Source organism: Xenopus laevis, chromosome 5S (assembly GCF_017654675.1).
Source record: "Xenopus laevis strain J_2021 chromosome 5S, Xenopus_laevis_v10.1, whole genome shotgun sequence".
Taxonomy (NCBI): Eukaryota; Metazoa; Chordata; class Amphibia; order Anura; family Pipidae; genus Xenopus; species Xenopus laevis.
In genome coordinates this window covers 81844301-81862401 of record NC_054380.1, presented here as the reverse complement: position 1 = coordinate 81862401, position 18101 = coordinate 81844301, and the positions used below count along the sequence as shown (strand labels likewise).

The following is an 18101-nucleotide window of genomic DNA, read 5'->3' as shown; positions in this document are numbered from 1 at the left end:
GCCCGTGCCCTTATACGCTGCTGCTGCTGCTGCTGCTACTCTCCCTTATCTGCTGCACTGACACTTGCGGCTATTTTAAGGCGACTGCCCTTCTCCTCGCAGCTCCGATACGTTAGCCGGATTCGCCCAGCCCATGCCCGGCCCCAGTACCTTTGTATCTCTCCAGCACGTCTTCATAGGCCTGCAGGTATTCCTGCTCCTCGTTATGGATATAGGATGGGGCCACATTATATTGAGCCATATCTGAACGCCCCGCAGCCGGCTCCGGCCAGCAGCCTTCCCTAGTCTGGGATAGTGTGGGAGGAGCCTCCCCGGCTGTGTCGATCCCACTCCTATAATCCGGGACTCACTCAGACTGGCCGAGCAGCTGTCACTGGGCTTCTCCTGTCACAGGGCGGTGTCTGGTCACTCTGGTGCAGCCCAGCGTTACAATGAAGCCCACACTGGCACCGTGCCCAGTATACCCGCCTGGCATCGAGGCTGTACACTCCTGACACAATGGGACTTAATGGCAATATCACACTCAACCCCAGGGCGCCCTCACACAGCAATAAACTTCTGATCTCCACAGCCCATTTAACAGGGCGGACACTGTAGGAAGGGGCTGTACTATGGGAGGCTTTGGTCAGCCTTATTTTCCCATTCCTCACTCTGCTCATCTGGCACTTATTGTTTCCCATTAGCTCATCATTTCTATTACACTGTACAGCCACACACCGTGTGTCTCCGTGTGTTTTACACACTAATGACAGATGAAAATATGTCAGACACTATGCAAAACAAATACATGGGCCCCAACCAACTTTCTTATAAAGCATGGGGTGAAGCCACATAAGCAAAACTTGGCATCATTCCTGCCATAACTTTTTCCTCAGAAAAGTGTGTGGAGAAAACTGCTTGCAGACTTTTGTGCACAGAGAATAAAAAAAAAACATGATGCCACTGGCCAAAATTATTAGCATGTAATTATAAAGCGCTAAGATATGTCACAGTGGGTGTATACAGCGAAAATACAGATGAAATACAAAAAAACAAGTGGCAGGAGGGTCCTGCCCAAAATAAATGTGTATGGACATTTTTTCAGGTGATAGCTATGCCATTATTCTGTAACTGGGGGATTTTGCAACATAAATAGCAGGTAACAATTCCATCTGACAAAACACTAAGGGGCACATTTATTAAGTTCGAGTGAAGGATTAGAATAGAAAAAACTTTGAATTTCGAAGTTTTTTTGGCTACTTCGACCATCGAATTGGCTATTTCGACTACAACTTCGACTTCGAAACGAACGATTAGAACTAAAAATCGTTCGACTATTTTACCATTCGATAGTCGAAGTACTGTCTCTTTAACAAAAACTTCGACCTCCTACTTCGGGTTTCCATAAGCTTTCTAGCTAATTTGGGATTGAAGGAAAATCGTTCGATCGATGGATTAAAATCCTTTGAATCGTTTGATTAGAAGGATTTAATCGTTCGATTGAATGATTATTCCTTCGATCATTCAATCGAACGAAAATCGCTAAATCCTTCGACTTCGATGTTCAAAGTCGAAGGATTTAACTTCGAGGGTTGAATATCGAGGGTTAATTAATTAGTAAATGTGCCCCTAAGTGATCTCCCTAGTTATACCACAGTAGCCTGAACAGCAATCCAATACACAATCCCTGGTGATGTCAAGACACTTTGATCCTAATTCACAAAATATCAACTCAGATTTCTATTGGATACACAGCTAGCATACTGTATTTCAGAAAAAAAAACACAGAAATATGTGAAAAAATAATGAAGACATATCGAAAAGTTGCCTAGAATTAGTAATTCTATAACCTCCTAAAAGTTAACTCAGTGTCGGACTGGCCCACCGGGATAACAGGAAAACTCGGTGGCCCCTCATGCTGTTAAACATTTAGGCTATTTTATGGTCATTCCATATTTCTTTATGGGAAAAATATGTGTAATAATAGAATAATATAGTAAGTAGATATAAAAGACAAGGAGAATAAAGTGGATGAATAAAGATAGGAGGAGGAATAATAGTTTGGAATGTGGGTCCACGTTCTAAGGTTTTCTGGTGGGCCCCTGGCATCCCAGTCCGACACTGAGTTAAAACCAGCCCTTTAACATCTCAGCTTGTCTGCATACTTACTTTAATGCATAATAGTGCAAAAATCCATATAGTGGTGCTAGCATGCAAAAGATGTGTTAGGATGGAACATACAGCAAGGAGGTAACTCTGTAATTTTGATATGGTATAAATTATGGATACATTTATGATTCTTTTGTGCACCAAATAATGTTTTCATGTATGATATTTCCTATTGTTTGTATTAGTGTATTGTTTATTCCAGGTCTAGGGAAGTATTTTGCACATGCATCAGGTAGCTTAATTAAGTATTTGCTTTAACTGTTTTTTCACTTAAGACAGTTTGCTAAAGGCATTTGGTTCTGCTTTGTCTCCTGCCTATTGTCAGACATGCTGGCCAAGATTTATACTAAGCGGTTATCATTTGGAAACAATTCCAGGTCCACAGCCATGCAGGAAGGACCATTTGCTGAAGCCATGGAAAAATTCACAGCAGTATATCAATAAAATGAATGCAGGGGTTGCTCTATGCCAAGCAGTACAGGTGCGTTTTACTGAATAGCTAACACAAGCTAATAAAATGGCATCACACATTCTTTCCAGCAAGGACCCACCCTGCATTGGCCGGTTAAAGAGAACAGAAACCACTGCCAGCATTGTTCTATGAGAGGGGTCAATTCTTTGTGCACAAGCTCTTGCTTTTATGTGGGTTTTTGTTTACTGTTTGCAGTGAATGCAGCAACTGCTGGTTTCATTTACTTTTAGGAAATGCATATGCAGATTAAAATCTAAAGACAATGACAGACAAACAGAATTAAACAGTGTATCCTTCACAAACAAACACTAAACCATTACAAGTCATGGACAGAACAAGCCATTGTATTGAAGATCCAAGTGCACAGTGGAATATTCCTAAATACTGTACATATTCTGCTGTGTTATTCAACATATTTTATGACAAAAAATAACACAAAATGGCTATGCTTTCTGCTGTCTTCCTATGAAACTTGGATTGGTGGGGACCAACTTTTTCATCCTGTCATTGAATGGAAAACATGTCACCTCTCAAGACTAGTGGTTGTCTGCAAAAAAAACACATTTGATACAGGTATCTTCCATCATGTCAATAACAGGAGGCAGAGGAAGGGATTGAGTATGAGGCATTTTTTGCCTACAGAAGAATGTTGTCAAGAAATTGTGGCTGACTTATTAATGTTCATATTTTTCCACTTCCCCAAATTAAACTTTTTAGTGCTAAAAATCATGTATTAGAATACTCTAAACCACGAAAAATGTGTCATCTATTAAGTGTAAAAACCATAAAAAATTCAATACAAAAGTTCTCCATCTAAAAGTTGTTGAGGTCATGAAGAAGTCAACGGGAGCTGTTTTTTTTTTTTAAAATCTTTCTTGGCATTGAGCTTTTAGAGGATTTTTAGGATTTGTTTCTTGCCATTTCAGGAAATTTCTTACACAAATTAGGATTTGTTCCTGCTTTTATATTCAAACCTTCAATAAATAAGTATACATGTGTGCTTTTTTTTTAAATGTAAGTTTAGTTGAGGTTTAAATAATCTCTTAAACTTTTAAGTAATTCAAATTTTGATAAATTGGCCTATTAAAGTGTGCCACAGCCCAATAGCCTAATATAATTATATAGTTATAAAATTGTCTATATAGATGAACTAAACAGAACCAAGCTTTGGCTCACTTCACTTCAGAGCTATTTGCCTGCTCTTTTCTAAAGTCAGCTATCAAAATATCTGCAAATTGACAAAACCACTATTCGATAAACTCTTTGACTGCTAGCACAGGAGCAACCATGAGCATTGATATGCCAAAACCATTATGCGACAGCAGCAAAATAATATGTATATTTCCAAAATATCCACAAAAGGTGAATAAAAATCCAGAAGGGCACATTGATCAGAGTTGTGAATATCTGGCTACTTGTTTCAGTATTTCTGGTAAAATGTTTCAGTGGGTTCATGAAGTCCTTGCTTTGCAAGGACTCTGCAGAGCACAGGGAATATTTTCTTAGCATGTTACTGTACATTGTGTTTTGTTACATTACAATCATTTGTTCTTATTTTAAGGTCTCCTGACCTTTTTGTATTGTTTATAGAAGGACGACAAGAAAGACCGAACAACACATACCAACAATATTGTATGAGACTTGTGGATTTATGGTGCCCTGCTTATCCTAACCAAATCAAATGTACAAAAGCCTGAGTTATAAATGTAATTTGTTGATGCGTCACATTGGCCAGTTTATAAGATGAGGAAGAGGAGCCACAGTTCTTCTTCTCTTCCTGCTGTTCTGATTTTTCATACCCTTTGCATGAATGATCAGAACCTAAGGAAGTGGCCAAACCATGATCTGCCGCATCTACTGTGTCCACCTGTTCGGACGGTCATATAACGTTAACTCTTTACATACTGTAGATTGTAGCATCTATGAAACTGGCACACACGTTAGAGAATGTTAGTTCCAAAAGATTCTATAGAGGCAATGTAAAGAAAAGGATCACATTTTTCTTCAGGTCTAGTAACCCATAGCAACCAATCAATAAATAACATTTACTGATCAGCTATTTGAATACAAGCATCTCATTGGTTGCTATGAGTTACTAGACCTAAGCAATTTATTACATAACCAACATATGTTCCAGCGGAGGATGCCTTTTAGTTATTCTGTGTATCCTATTATGTATATCAGGATATTGGCTAGTTCCTTTCTGGGAAAACATCACACCTGTGTCAGAATTACAATTGGATGTGCACACTGGGATCCTGCCCACTGAAATTTTGCACTATACAAGCACCTTGTTCCAGTGCTCCAAAAGGGGAGCTAGGCACACACACACACACACACACACACAAAACAAGTGGAGGGACAAATGGGGCTATAAAATGAGCAGCATAAGGCTGGATTCTGCACAACAGCTCTATAACATAATATAATAATATAATATATCATCAAATATATGTTGAGGCTTTTACAATAAGTAAATAGCGCAAGGATGTGGCTGGTATTATGTACAAGGCTTTTATCCACTACGAGTTAGGCTGCACAACTGCCAAAACCTGTGCTAAAAAAAGTAGGTTGCCTGACACATACAGTAGTACTCTACATTTTTTTATAAGCAGCAAACTCCTATAAACCTATGCATTTGCCTATATTTTTATGCTTGACCAATTATTAAAAAAATGAAAAAGTGATTTTAAAAGCTGTCTTTTTTGGCAATATGTGAACAGGATGTTGATGTTGCCAGGAAGACTAGCAGAGACGACATATACAATTTCCCATAACTCCAGATAGTAACATCTGAATAATTATCTTAGTAACTCATTTTTATCAACAGAAAACATAAGTATTCATACCATTATTTGGCTTTTTCAGATTTTGAGTTCTCCGGCACATTTAACAGATGCTGTTAAATAGGCTGATGATTGTTCTGGATTTGTAGGGCTTAGTATCCAGCTAACTGTTATGTAATTTATCCAACTGTCTTCTCTCCTCTGCACAAAAATAAACTCACAAACACTACTTTCTTTTAACATTTTCAGGAACAGTTGTGTAGATTATGTCCCTTTTCAGTGATAATTATAGCAGATGGTCGCAGCTGTCATCTGTTGTCCTCCTCACAGCACCTGCAGAATGGGCCCTAATAGCACAATCCAGGGCTGGCTTGTCTCCTCATATACATTACACTTGGTCTAAGTAAAATCCTTCTACTTCAAATATCGAAGTTGAAGGATTTACCGCTATTCCTACGATCAAACGATCGAAGGAATAATCGCTCGATCGAACGATTAAATCCTTCTAATCGAACGATTTGAAGGATTTTAATCCATCGATCGAAGGATATTCCTTCAATCAGAAAATTGTTAGGAAGCCTATGGGGACCTTCCCCATAGGCTAACATTGGCCTCGGTAGGTTTTAGGTGGCGAACTGGGGGTTGAAGAATTTTTTAAAGAGACAGTACTTCGACTATCGAATAGTCGAACGATTTTTAGTTCGAATCATTCGATTCGAAGTCGAAGGTCGTAGTGGGAGGTCGAAGTAGCCCATTCGATGGTGGAAGTAGACAAAAAAAACCATTCGAAATTCAAACAATTTTTCCTCTATTCCTTCACTCGAACTAAGTAAATGGGCCCCATACACTTCGCTGCTTTAATGTTGTTGCTAATGCATACAACCTTCATCCTACAGACAGCTAGCTGAAATGTAGCAAAATGCAGCTTGATTAAGAAGTTAATGTAAAACATTGGGAAAGACAGCAAATGATGTGCTTCCTACAACAGTCTTGAAAACATATTTTATTTTAAAATGCATGTACCTGTTGGACTTTTGTGGCAGGTAATGAATATGAATGATGTAATGCACAGTTGAACATAGACTGATTAGGATTGTTTTAGACACTAGATTAACCAATGCAGTAATATAGGAAAATGTTTAGATTTACAAAAAGTATATGAGATCATTAATTTGATTTTTTTTAGTCTTACTGGTCATTTCATAATATCCAACTTCCTGAAAAGAAAAAAAGATGGTCAGCCTTGAGCTCTTTTCTCAATTTTTTTTTCCTACTAAACTAAACTTGTGTTTTTTCCCTTTAAAGGTCAGTCAAATAAACGGGCTTAAATAAATAACCCCCTATATTTCTATTAGTATAGTAATATACAGAATAAGAAGGACGCATAGCTGTATTATTGAACATCAACAGAGACTTTAAAAACAAATTTCCATGTTTCCTAAAGCTGAAAGAATAAGAAATGCCCCAGGCTGCATAGGCTAAATTAGTAGAGATGAGCAAAATTTTTTGCTAAGTTACGCCACAAAAATTAGACTCATAGAGAAAAAAAAAAGTTGTCCATCAAAAAATATTTGTTGCGCAACATAGACTTTTATGCATTTCAGCAAATTTTCTGTGAAATGGGTCATCCCATCACTGTTAGTTAGTAATTATTAGGGTATATTATTATTATAAAAGGGGTTAGTTAATCCAAGCCACAGAGTACTTGCAGATGCAGTAAGGCTGAACACTACCATGTCTGTTTTTCAGTTATTTAGCTTGTTCAGCAGCTTTCCAGCTTGTGATTTCAGCAACCAATATCTGGTTGCTAGGGTTTTGTTTACCTTAACAACCAGCCAGTGGTTAAAATGAGATACTGAAAAATAAATAGGAGAGGGCCTATATATATTGATAAGTAATAAAAAGTAACAAAAACAATAAAATTGTAGCCTTAAAGAGTTTCTTTGTTACCGGGGTCAGTGACCCTCATTTGAAAGCTGAAAAAAGTCAGAAGAAGAAGGAAAATAATTTAAAAAATACTTAAAAAATACAAAAGACAAAAGACCTAGGAATAGGGCATTCTATAACATATTAAAAGTTAACTTAAAGGGGGAAACCATCCCTTTAAGGAAGTGCAGATTATGATATTTAGTTGTAACCATGCAAAAGATCTGAATTTAATTATAAGAAAACAAATACAGTATTAAGTTGCTACAAACACCCAAACAAGGTCTTCTGCATCTACACAAGGTCAGTGTGTCAGGAAAATGTAAAATATGTTACAAATGTTGCAATATGCTCTAAGGAGTCAGTTTGAGATGTGTCAGTAGGCTGTTAAAGGGGTGGTTCACCTTTAAGGTAACTTTTATTATCTTATAGAACGGCCAATTCTAAGCAACTTTTCCACTGGTTTTGATTATTTATTTTTTATAGTTATTTGCCTTTTTCTTCTGACTCTTTGCAGCTTTCAAATGGGCGTTGCTGACCCCTTCTAAAAAGCAAATGTTCTGCAAGGCAACAGATGCATTGCTATTGCTACTTTATATTACACATCTTTCTATTCAGCCCCTCTCCTATTCATACTCCAGTCTCTTATTCAAATCAATGCATGGTTGCTAGGGGAATTTGCACCCTAGCAACCAGATTGTTTAGAATGCAAATTAAAGAGCTGCTGAATAAACAGCTAAATAACTCAAAAATCACAAATAATAAAAAATGAAAACCCATTGCAAATTATCTCAGAATATCACTCTCTACATCATATTAAATGTTATCTCAAAGGTGAACCACCCCTTTAAACAATGTTACCCATAAGTACTTTAAGAGAAAGCAGTTACATTTTCTATTGAGGGGGTGCAAGGCTCTGAGAGACACAGTTTTAATTAACACTAGCACACAACTGCTGGCATATGGACCAAAAAACTAGATACAGCCCTCTAGGGCAGGGGTCCCCAACCTTTTTTACTTGTGAGCCACATTTAAATGTAAAAAGAGTTGGGGAGCAACACAAGTCTCTTGGTGTGCCAAATAAGGGCTGTGATTGGCTATTTGGTAGCCCCTATGCGGACTGGCAGCCACAAGAGGCTCTACTTGGCACTATACTTAGTTTTTATGCAATTAAAACTTGCTTTCAAGATTGGAATTCAAAAATAAGCACCTGCTTTGAGGACACTGAGAGCAACATCCAAGGGGTTGGAGAGCAACGTGTTACTCACGAGCTACTGGTTGGGGATCACTGCTCTAGGGGAATAACACTGCTCTCTCTCTGTTTCTTACCGCTCTCAGTTACTGCATTGTGTTATTTAAAGGGGTGGTTCATCTTTAACTTAATGTTTAGCATGTTATAGAATGGCTAATTCTAGGCAACTTTTCAGTTGGCCTTCATTGTTTCTTTTTTATAGTGAATTATTTGCCTTCTTCGTCTGACTCTTTCCAGCTTTCAAATGGGGGTCACTGACCCCATCTAAAAACAAATGCTCTGCAAGGCTACTTATTTATTGTTAATGCTACATTTTATTACTAATTTTTCTATTCAGACCTTCCCCCATTCATTTTCCATATTCTCATTCAAATCAGTGCATGGTTGCTAATGTAATTTAGACCCTTGCAACCAAACTGCTGAAATTGCAAACTGGAGAGCTGCTGAATAAAAAGCTAAATAACTCAAAAACCGCAGATAATAAACCATGAAAACCAATTGCAAATTTTCTCAGAATATCACTCTCTATATCATACTAAAAGTTAAATCAAAGGTGAACAACAGGCAGGCAGGCAGAAGAGGCAGGTGCTTTGTGTGGAGAGAGGGTGCAGTTTAAGGAGGAGACTAGAGATGGTAAGTAAGCGGGTGACGTGGTAGACAGGGGGGAGATATTGGCTACTTGACCTTACTTCTAAACCTAAAGGTTGGGACCTAACCCATATAGTATGAAATGGGTCAGCACAATCCAATTTGCTTAATTTCCTCTAATAACACAATATAATCAATTTGTAGATAGAAGTAATTATAAGGATACTAGACAAGTATTAGTGTTTTTTAGGTTCAAAATGAATTCTAAATGAATGGGAATTGCTGCTATGCTCCAGGTTCTGTTTAGTGACAGGCTCATATTATTTGAAAACAGCCTGCATTATTAAAGGTTAATAGTAACTTCAAAAAATGAAAATGTTTTAAAGTAATTCAAATATAATGCGGTGTTACCCTTCACTAGTAAAACTACTGTGTTTGCTTCAGAAACACTATTTTTTTAATCAAATAAGCAGATAGCAGATGAGCTCTGTAGAACATAATGGTGTTATCTGTTATCCACTATCTAACCTGTGCCATATAGCCTTTTTTCAATTTCCACGGCTACACAGCGGTTTGTTTATATGAACTATAGCAGTGTTTCTGAAGCAAACAGATCATTTTTACCAGTGCATGGCAACAGTTCCATGGAGAGACAAAATGTTAGAAACCATCCAGTGTGCTATTATCTGGGTCCCATTCAAAAACAGTAAAGAAACACTGCTTTTCAAGTTTTATGCTAATGCTACATTGAGTTGATCCTGGCCTATGGAAAAAAGCAGGGTGAGAATAAGCTTAACGCTGACATTAGCTTTCTTTTTTGTCTGCAGTTGCAAACAAGTACATCAAGCCAGGTGCAGGCACTCATGGTGGATTTCGGCATGGATATGCTCAAATGCGCAATGTGTGCCTGCAACTGAGCTGAGGCAGCAGTTCCGTGTATAGGCAAAGGAGAAAGCTAATGCCAGGTTTAGGGCTAATTCTTGGCCTGTACTTTCTGAGATCAGCCCCCCCCCCCCATGTGACATTAGCCGTATGGAATAAGGGTTCAGAATGTTTTATATATTGAAGGAGCTGTAGTCCAAAAACATCTGGGGACCCAAGTTTAAAACAGGGTCTGAGTTACAAATCAATATCGTTTTCTCTGTGATGGTGTTGGGTGGCTCTTGTTTCATTCATTTTTATTTACTACAAACTGCATTCTAAGAAAGAAAATATGTATTTATGTTGTGGTTTCTTCATTATAAAATCATTTGAAGGTGGCATATATTGGCGACATTCAGTCTCACCCTACCCATTCTTTTGCTTCCTATAAATCATTCAGTGTTTCTCCCCCAGGTCCCTAGGGATGTCCCAAGCATCTCTGCAGTTCTGTTATAGATTCAGTCCCCTGACTACTGCTGCTTTGATTAATTAATTTCATTCCAGCAAGCATTCATAGCAAATCATTAGACAACATGACCTGCTTTATGACAGAGCAGAGATATTGTTTGCTAAGGGTCCTGAATATCACAGGGGCCCTGGTGGAAATGATGTGCACAAAGACTAGCTTATATTAACAATTGCTAAATATTTTCAGTAAATATATTACAGATGGCCAGCCTGTGGACAGGGCTGTATTTAGGTTCAGTGCTGCCCAACGCACCAGAACTCCGCCCACCCCCTTATGCTGACCATAGATGCAAAGATCTGATCATACGAATCGAGAAGTCGTACAATTTTCAGACCATGTGTGGAGAGTCCCGACATTTTTCGTCGGAGATAAGTCGTTTGGTCGATCGGACAGGTTAAAAGATTTCTGTTTGCTGCCGATAATATCTCTGCATGTATTGCCGATCGTATGATTTTCAGAGGGAGACTGTCACTAGTTTTGGTCGGACATAACTTTCGTACGATTACTGTCAGGGGCAGAACATCGGCTGATCTGTTCTTTTCTACTTTATTTGATCGGAATGGTTAATGGCAGGTCGGGAGATGGGGAAGTCCGATCGTACGATGATTTGTACTATCGGATTTTTGCATCTATGGCCAGCTTTAGCCTTCAATGGTTCTGCTGTACAGCAGATCCATCACTCCACCACCAGATTTAGGCGCAAGTATCTGGGAGATTTGTTTTTTGCAGAATTTTATATTTATGTGCTTGTATGGTAAGCATGTGGCCTCAACTGCTGATGAAATACAACTACCAGCTTCCCACAAATACAGGCTGGATATTCCTGAGTTACTTTGCTTTTTCCCCTTATATTGGAGTCTCAGTAATTCTGCTATGACAAGGCCACCTGATGTCTAACACTGGCCCTGAGAAATAAATGAGCCCTTAGATTCAAATGTGTAATTTTTTTCTTTATTGCATTGAGCTGACTTCAGACTGCTGGGCATCATGGTGTGAATCGGGTTTTTACAACAATTAAAGACCTGCAAATTGCATTGCTTCTAGGCAGTGTTTTTTTACAGAATAGCAAATGTTATTCACTATTGTGTTTATAAGGAAAGAAATTAAAAGCATAAGATACACATTAGGAGATGACTAAACTGTAAATCATACTGAATAGGTAAAAAGCGTTTTGGCTTTCTTGATGTAACTGGCCCTTTAAGGGCATATGGCATTCAGGAGCCAAGCCTGCAGGTGATCTCACTGGGAACCCTTTACAAAAGCAAGAAGCACACAAAGGACATGTGGTCAGGCAACCATTTGGATTGAATTAGCAATGCAGCCAGTTGTGGGAGGGGGATTTTATTGCATTACTGTCCTAATAGCATTATTGGTACAGCACAGAATGTTAATGCAAATAGTATTTTTTTCTTATAGCAATAGTCCCTAAGCTGTGCTGAGTAACTGAGCAATGGAGCAATGATTTGGGGGTCTATCTTGAAGTGAGATGTTGAGATTATCCCATTTTTTCCTTGTATTAGATATCTCTCTTGAAGCCTAGCTTGAAGGACAATAATGGTGATATTTTAGAGCAACACTGTTTGGATACAACCCATACCACATGTGTGTGTGTGTGTGTGTGTATATATATATATATATATATATATATATATATATATATATATATATATATATATATATATATTCAAATCTCAGATAATTTCTCTAATTTCAGGTGGCATCCTCTCCAAGTTTGCTGTAAAAGGGCTCCTCTCACACTTTTAAGGCCCAGTTTGGTACTCTTTCTCCTGTCCTTGCCACAATGACAATTGAAGAAACCCTCATAGCTGAACAAACAGTTAAGTTGTTGTCCAGGCTATACAAAAACCTGCTAGCCAGTGTCCCCCCTCCTTTCCACACAGCTCAGGTACGGTGGAAGACTAACATTCCAGAGCTGACCCAGGATGACTGGGACGAGGCAACAGAAACTATGTATAAAAGCTTAATAGCAATAAGGGATAGGCTGATTCAATACAAGGTGTTTCATCAACTCTATATCACCCCGCTTAAACTAAAGGCAATGGGTAAGACGGACACTGACTCCTGCCCCAGATGTGGAACTCCAGTAGCCAATTTTCTACACATGATCTGGTCTTGCCCAGTGATAAATACTTACTGGTCGCAAGTAATGGCCTCATTAGCGAACACACTCGAATTCCCAAATATACTCTCCCCCATTGTGTGTCTCCTGGGTGTAGTGGAACACCTTGTACCCACTGTCTGTGCGAGATTAAGGTTTAGAGCGTTATTATTCTATGCTAAAAAATGTGTGATTATGCACTGGATGGGACCCACCCCTCCCACAAAGGACTCCTGGATTAACCTTGTTGATTCAACTATACCCAAAATAAAGCTTACCCATGAAGCGAGAGGCGCCGCAGATAAATTTCAAAAGATATGGAGTCCTTGGTGGGAAATGGGACCGGGCGTGCAACCGAGAATTTATCATGCAACCGGATAATATATATATACTTACACTATACCTGTAATGTCTTCTGATGCTAACTTACCCTCAATCTACGCTGTACCAATTGAAAGCAAATAATTATGGACCAGTGACACATGTCTTAACTATGCACATGTTTGTGGATATATTACTTTTATTTTTTCTTGTTTGTAATGTTTATTAAAAGCAAATAAAACATAACCTTTAAAAAAAAAGGGCTCCTCTCAATAGACTAATGGCACCACCAAAGCCATCCAATTTCAAAAGTCCAAATAAATTTCACTCTGGAAAACTGCCAAAAGTTAAGTGTTGTTTTATTATTTTTTTATGCACTAGTGCAGAAAAAAAGTAATGAAACAATACTAAACTTTTTGCGGTTCTCCAGAGTGAAATGTATTTGGATATTTAAATCTAAGCATATTTGAGATAGTATAAAAGTGAATTTTGGTTCAGACATATACAAAGGCTTCAAGCAAACTCTAATCATGCAAACTATGCCTGGATTCATGAGAAAAATCTGAACAAAATTTATTCTGAGGATCTCTAGTTGGTAATATACAGAGAAGGAAACAAAAGCAAGCTGCCACTGGTCAGTTCATAATTCATCCTTTATTTATATTGATTTATATGACACTGAAACATTTATCTGCTCTTTTTCGGAGATTGTGTATCATTCACATCAGTGCCTGCCCCAGTGGATCTTATAATCAAAGGTCCCTACTACATACATATAATGCACACTAGGCTCAATTTGATTAGAAGCCAATAAACGACTTGCTATATTTTTAGGCAAACTACTATATAATTTAATTCAGGGACAATATCATATAAATCAGGTAATCTACTCCTACCTGTGAACTACTATTTACCTCAGAGGGAATAATAGACAGAAAGGCACAGAAATGTGTAATCTGGTTATCACACACACAAGGAAGCAGTCATTGCAAAGCATCCATTAGCTGGCTAAGCAAACAGTGTGTCATTTTTATAGGAATTTGCACTGAACACAGCCTACAATTCCTGTATTATATGCTATATCAGATATTACATTTCACTGGCAATTTAAACCCCCCATTATGTCTATTAGGAAAGTAATCTATCATCCTGTGGTCCTAGAGCTGTTATTGAATTTTCTTCCCCAAGCATCATACAGCTGGGTACTGTAGTTCGGTATAAAATAAAATAAAAATTACACATTTCTCTGCTGTGAATAACATTATTTATTCCTTTACTCATCAACCACATTATAACCATAGTTAATTAGGGAGACGAGAAATTCCCAATGCTAAGGGTACAAACCCAAGAAATTGAACCTCTTATTCCCATTAGCATTAACCTGATCTGCTGCAGCTGTATAACAATGATCAACATCATAGCTACTAAAAGCATCTCTGTCACAGGCTGACCTTGGCAAGAAAAAGTTATAAGTCATTTTTGCATCAGACTTGGTGCTTGCTGGAATGTCTTGTAGCAAAGTTAGGATGCAGCGCCCTCCAATGGACGAGGTGGGATAGTAGGCGCAGCCAGTGATTCAGCATTAGATTAGATGCAATCTCTGCTCACTTTCTAAACTGCTACTGACAGTGATTTTCAGTAATGAAAATTATAAAAGAAAATCAGCACAGATACGGGAAATTGTGTCATCAATTGATTTGTGTTCCTTTCAGGAAAATAATGTATTCAGATGTATATAATGACACAGATCTTACCTTTTTACTCTATCACGTACATTAGAAGACAGAAATGAAAGATGCAGAACCCAAAGCAATTTACTGATATGTGTTCATATACATATGCATCCCTGCTGCAGGAACAGGCTCCAAGCCCAAACTCATTAGCCTGTATCATAAAACAACATGGATCTGAACCCACGCAGTGCCAGAATAGCACCCAGGATATCACTAGCTTGGTTACCACTGAAGCATGTTTAACTGCTCATTTGCGTATTTTACATGAAATCTAGGAAATTTATAGGGGGTTATTTATTAAAGTCCAAATGCTAAAAATTTGGAAAAAAAGCTGTTTTTTTTACTACAAAATCCTACAAAAATACCCTGAGGCTATAAAAAGTCAGAATCTAGGATTCTAAAGCATGTATAGGGGGTTATTTATTAAAGTCCAAATGCTAAAAAAATCGAAGTTTTTTTTGCTACACATTTTTTTATTTTTACAATTTATTATACCCCAAGGCTGCAAAAAGTCTGCATCCGAAAATACTCCATCTTCAACCTGTCGAGGTCCTGTAGAAGTAAATGGCAGAGGTCATATTTGCAATTTGAACATATTATTGTGTGCGCTGGGTTTCATATGATAATCCGATCATTTTGTGCTTTTCTGCAGATTTCACGAAAAATTTTTGACTTTTTGGGCTTCAAATACGAAAAATTTGGATTTTTAAAAAAGTTGCGGGTTTCATGCGACAATCCGAAAAAGTTGCATTTTTTGTCAATCCAGTTTTTCCGTGTTTTTTTATTGATAAATAAGGGTAAATTGTGGATTCTAGTTTGGTTGGACTTTTTTTATTTAAAACATAAGAAAAATTCGGATTTTAATAAATAACCACCATAATGTTGAAGTGCATTCTATAGGCAATGCTCACATTTTTGTTGTATGAAACAAATATGTATAAAATACATGGCATCACCTGAAAGAGAATGCCATGTATATTGTGCCCTACTTGTTACTCTGAAGAACAGCAATTTCTAAACTGTAGCAAGAATACAAGAAGGGAGGAGGATTTGATCACAGGGATGGTACGTGAGTAGGTAATGAATCACAAAGTCTCCTCTGAGATAAATTCCCTGGGAAAAGTATTGCAACATAAGGGAGGTGCTTTCTATATCTCCTTTCTGCAACACAACACTGCCGGTAACAGAAAAACAAAAGGACACAGCACAAGAAATAACAGAAAACGTAACATACCCCTAAAAAAACAAAACTACGAAAAATGATAGATGATAATTGAACTACGGTGCGCAATCTGCAACAAGCTGGCAACTGCATACTGTATTTTGCTGATATGGGAGTTGTGTAGTTTAATAACAGGTGATCAACAGCTCAGACATCTTTAATCACGGCACACTTCTACACGCATATATATATATATATATATTATATAAACTGGTGTCTGCCCTGGGAAGCCCTAGGTTTGATTCCCAACTCAACTCCATGCACTACTTGAATGTAACTTAATCTCCCTTTGGCTCACCTCAACTCTGTCTGCTGTGTGATGTGACGTCTGCACACTAAAAAAAACTATGCTTCAAAATATGAATGTACCTATAGGTCATGTTGGTTCATTTCTCTTTAAGAACAAAAATAATTGTTCCTGAATAGCAACATTACGCTTCTCTGGTAGAGTGTAATATATGTATTTTCTTAATTTGTCAGGAATCAATTGCTCACTGTGCATGATGTCATGCTATTAACCATCACTAAGGATTTTAGTCTGACAAGCACACAAACTCACTGGATGTACTGCTTGTACTGCTTATCAATAGTAAATATATTATACAGCACTAGGTTAGCCTCTGGGGTACCTTGGATAACAGCCTCACTTTCCTGCATCCTAATATCAGGCTACTGATTGGCCAGTGAGATGCTCTCATTGGGAGGCTGCCTGTGTACACAAACACTGCCCATGGAGAAGAATAGACTGAAAAGAGCTTAGTCACCACAATACAGAGCAGTCTGTTACTTAACCCCTTGTTTGCGGACAAAACACAATACTCTTCTCTTAGGATTGGCAGTACAGGGGGCATAGCTACATAATCATTCCTGGGGGTCTAAACTGTGGCCCTCCTGCTAACTATCTATCTATAGGTCTGTCACTGCTACAACACTCATTTGATACATGTTCTCTAATCCATTATTAACACAAGCATCAAAGGAGAACAAATTCCATTTGCAAACGGCAGTGAGTGGTGCCATTAGATGCGGTTGTGCCAGGCGGGAGCACTTACCAGCTATCCTGAGTACCGCCCTCTCCGCTGGATCCAGCACTGCTGCCCCCGAGCTCTTCCTCTTGCACCTCTCGTGTCTCGGTAGGTTCCAGGGCAGGGTGTCCCCGGGAGCAGGGGAAGCTGAGCCAGATTTTTGGCTGAAATCGTCATCATCGGAGAAATCAGCCGAGGAAGACATGGAGCAGCGATAGGAAGCCGTACCCGAGCTCTGGGAGAGAGAGAAGAGATACACAGTGATTATGCAATTCTCAGGCACAGTCCATGGACCATAAAGCGATAAAAGCGCCGGTAAATGCAGCCGCTCACCATGGTGTGACATTCAGCGGCTCACTTCATTGCTAAGAAATCATTTGCCTTTCTTTTCCTATGAGGACAGGCAACAGGAAATGAATGATTCCAACAATCCAAGGATCTCACCAGTGACCGGCCCAGCAATACAGCTACCGCTGCAGCCAAGCCTACTGCTGGAAAAGTGTAGCATCTGGCGCCATCTACTGGCCAGCTCGATACCTGCAGGCTCCTGCGACAGACTAATTAATACATCTGCTTTTCTAAGTGGGGGAAACGGAGAGGGAGGAGGGCTGCTTCCTTTGTTGTTTTTTCCTTTACTTCCGAGAAGTTAACCCTTAGCGAACAGGCTACTTACACAGCCACGTCTATCCGGTCCATATAGTGCAGACAAGGGATGAGAATAGCAGGAACTGGCTGGCAGCTCCCTAAGGGCTTTATATACACATGAGATGCTGCAGTTCTCAGCCAGGACACTTCCAGTAAAAACATGTTTCATCTTGCTTTATAATTATAGCCCTCTGTCCTGACAGATCATCCTAACAACAAGCACATTTGCCTTTGGTCAAGTGAATAGTAGCAGTGCCAGGTAGGCTCCCTGCCAGTTTTGGGCACAGTGGCATACAGTAACAGCAGCAGTGAGGTTCAGCTGTACCTTATTGCTGCTCACTAATACAGGTAAACTTCAGGAACTGTACCATCAGGGGTGTAACTACAGAAGAAGCAGACCCTGTGGCTGCAGGGGGGCCCAGGAGGTATAGAGGGTCCCATAAGTCCCAAATAAAGAGCAATATACTGGTAAAA

General features: G+C 38.7%; 1 protein-coding gene across 9 annotated transcripts in view; it reads right to left on the bottom strand.

Moving 5' to 3' along the window:
- Nucleotides 1-17757, bottom strand: part of LOC108718009 (dystonin) — a 243134-nt gene extending 225377 nt beyond the window's left edge. For 5 of the 9 annotated variants that reach the window (XM_018265528.2, XM_018265532.2, XM_018265535.2 and 2 more), the window contains exons 1-2: nt 17316-17757; nt 17010-17217 (exon numbers count right to left, since the gene is read on the bottom strand). In XM_018265528.2, coding sequence (XP_018121017.1) covers nt 17010-17217; nt 17316-17318 — 211 coding nt within the window. In that variant the 5' untranslated portion in view covers nt 17319-17757. Of the gene's footprint in view, nt 1-150; nt 552-17009; nt 17218-17315 lie in introns of those variants that run through there. The other 4 variants (XM_018265541.2, XM_041564718.1, XM_041564719.1 and 1 more) reach the window with 2 other exon arrangements.
- Between the last annotated feature and the right edge of the window lie 344 nt (nt 17758-18101).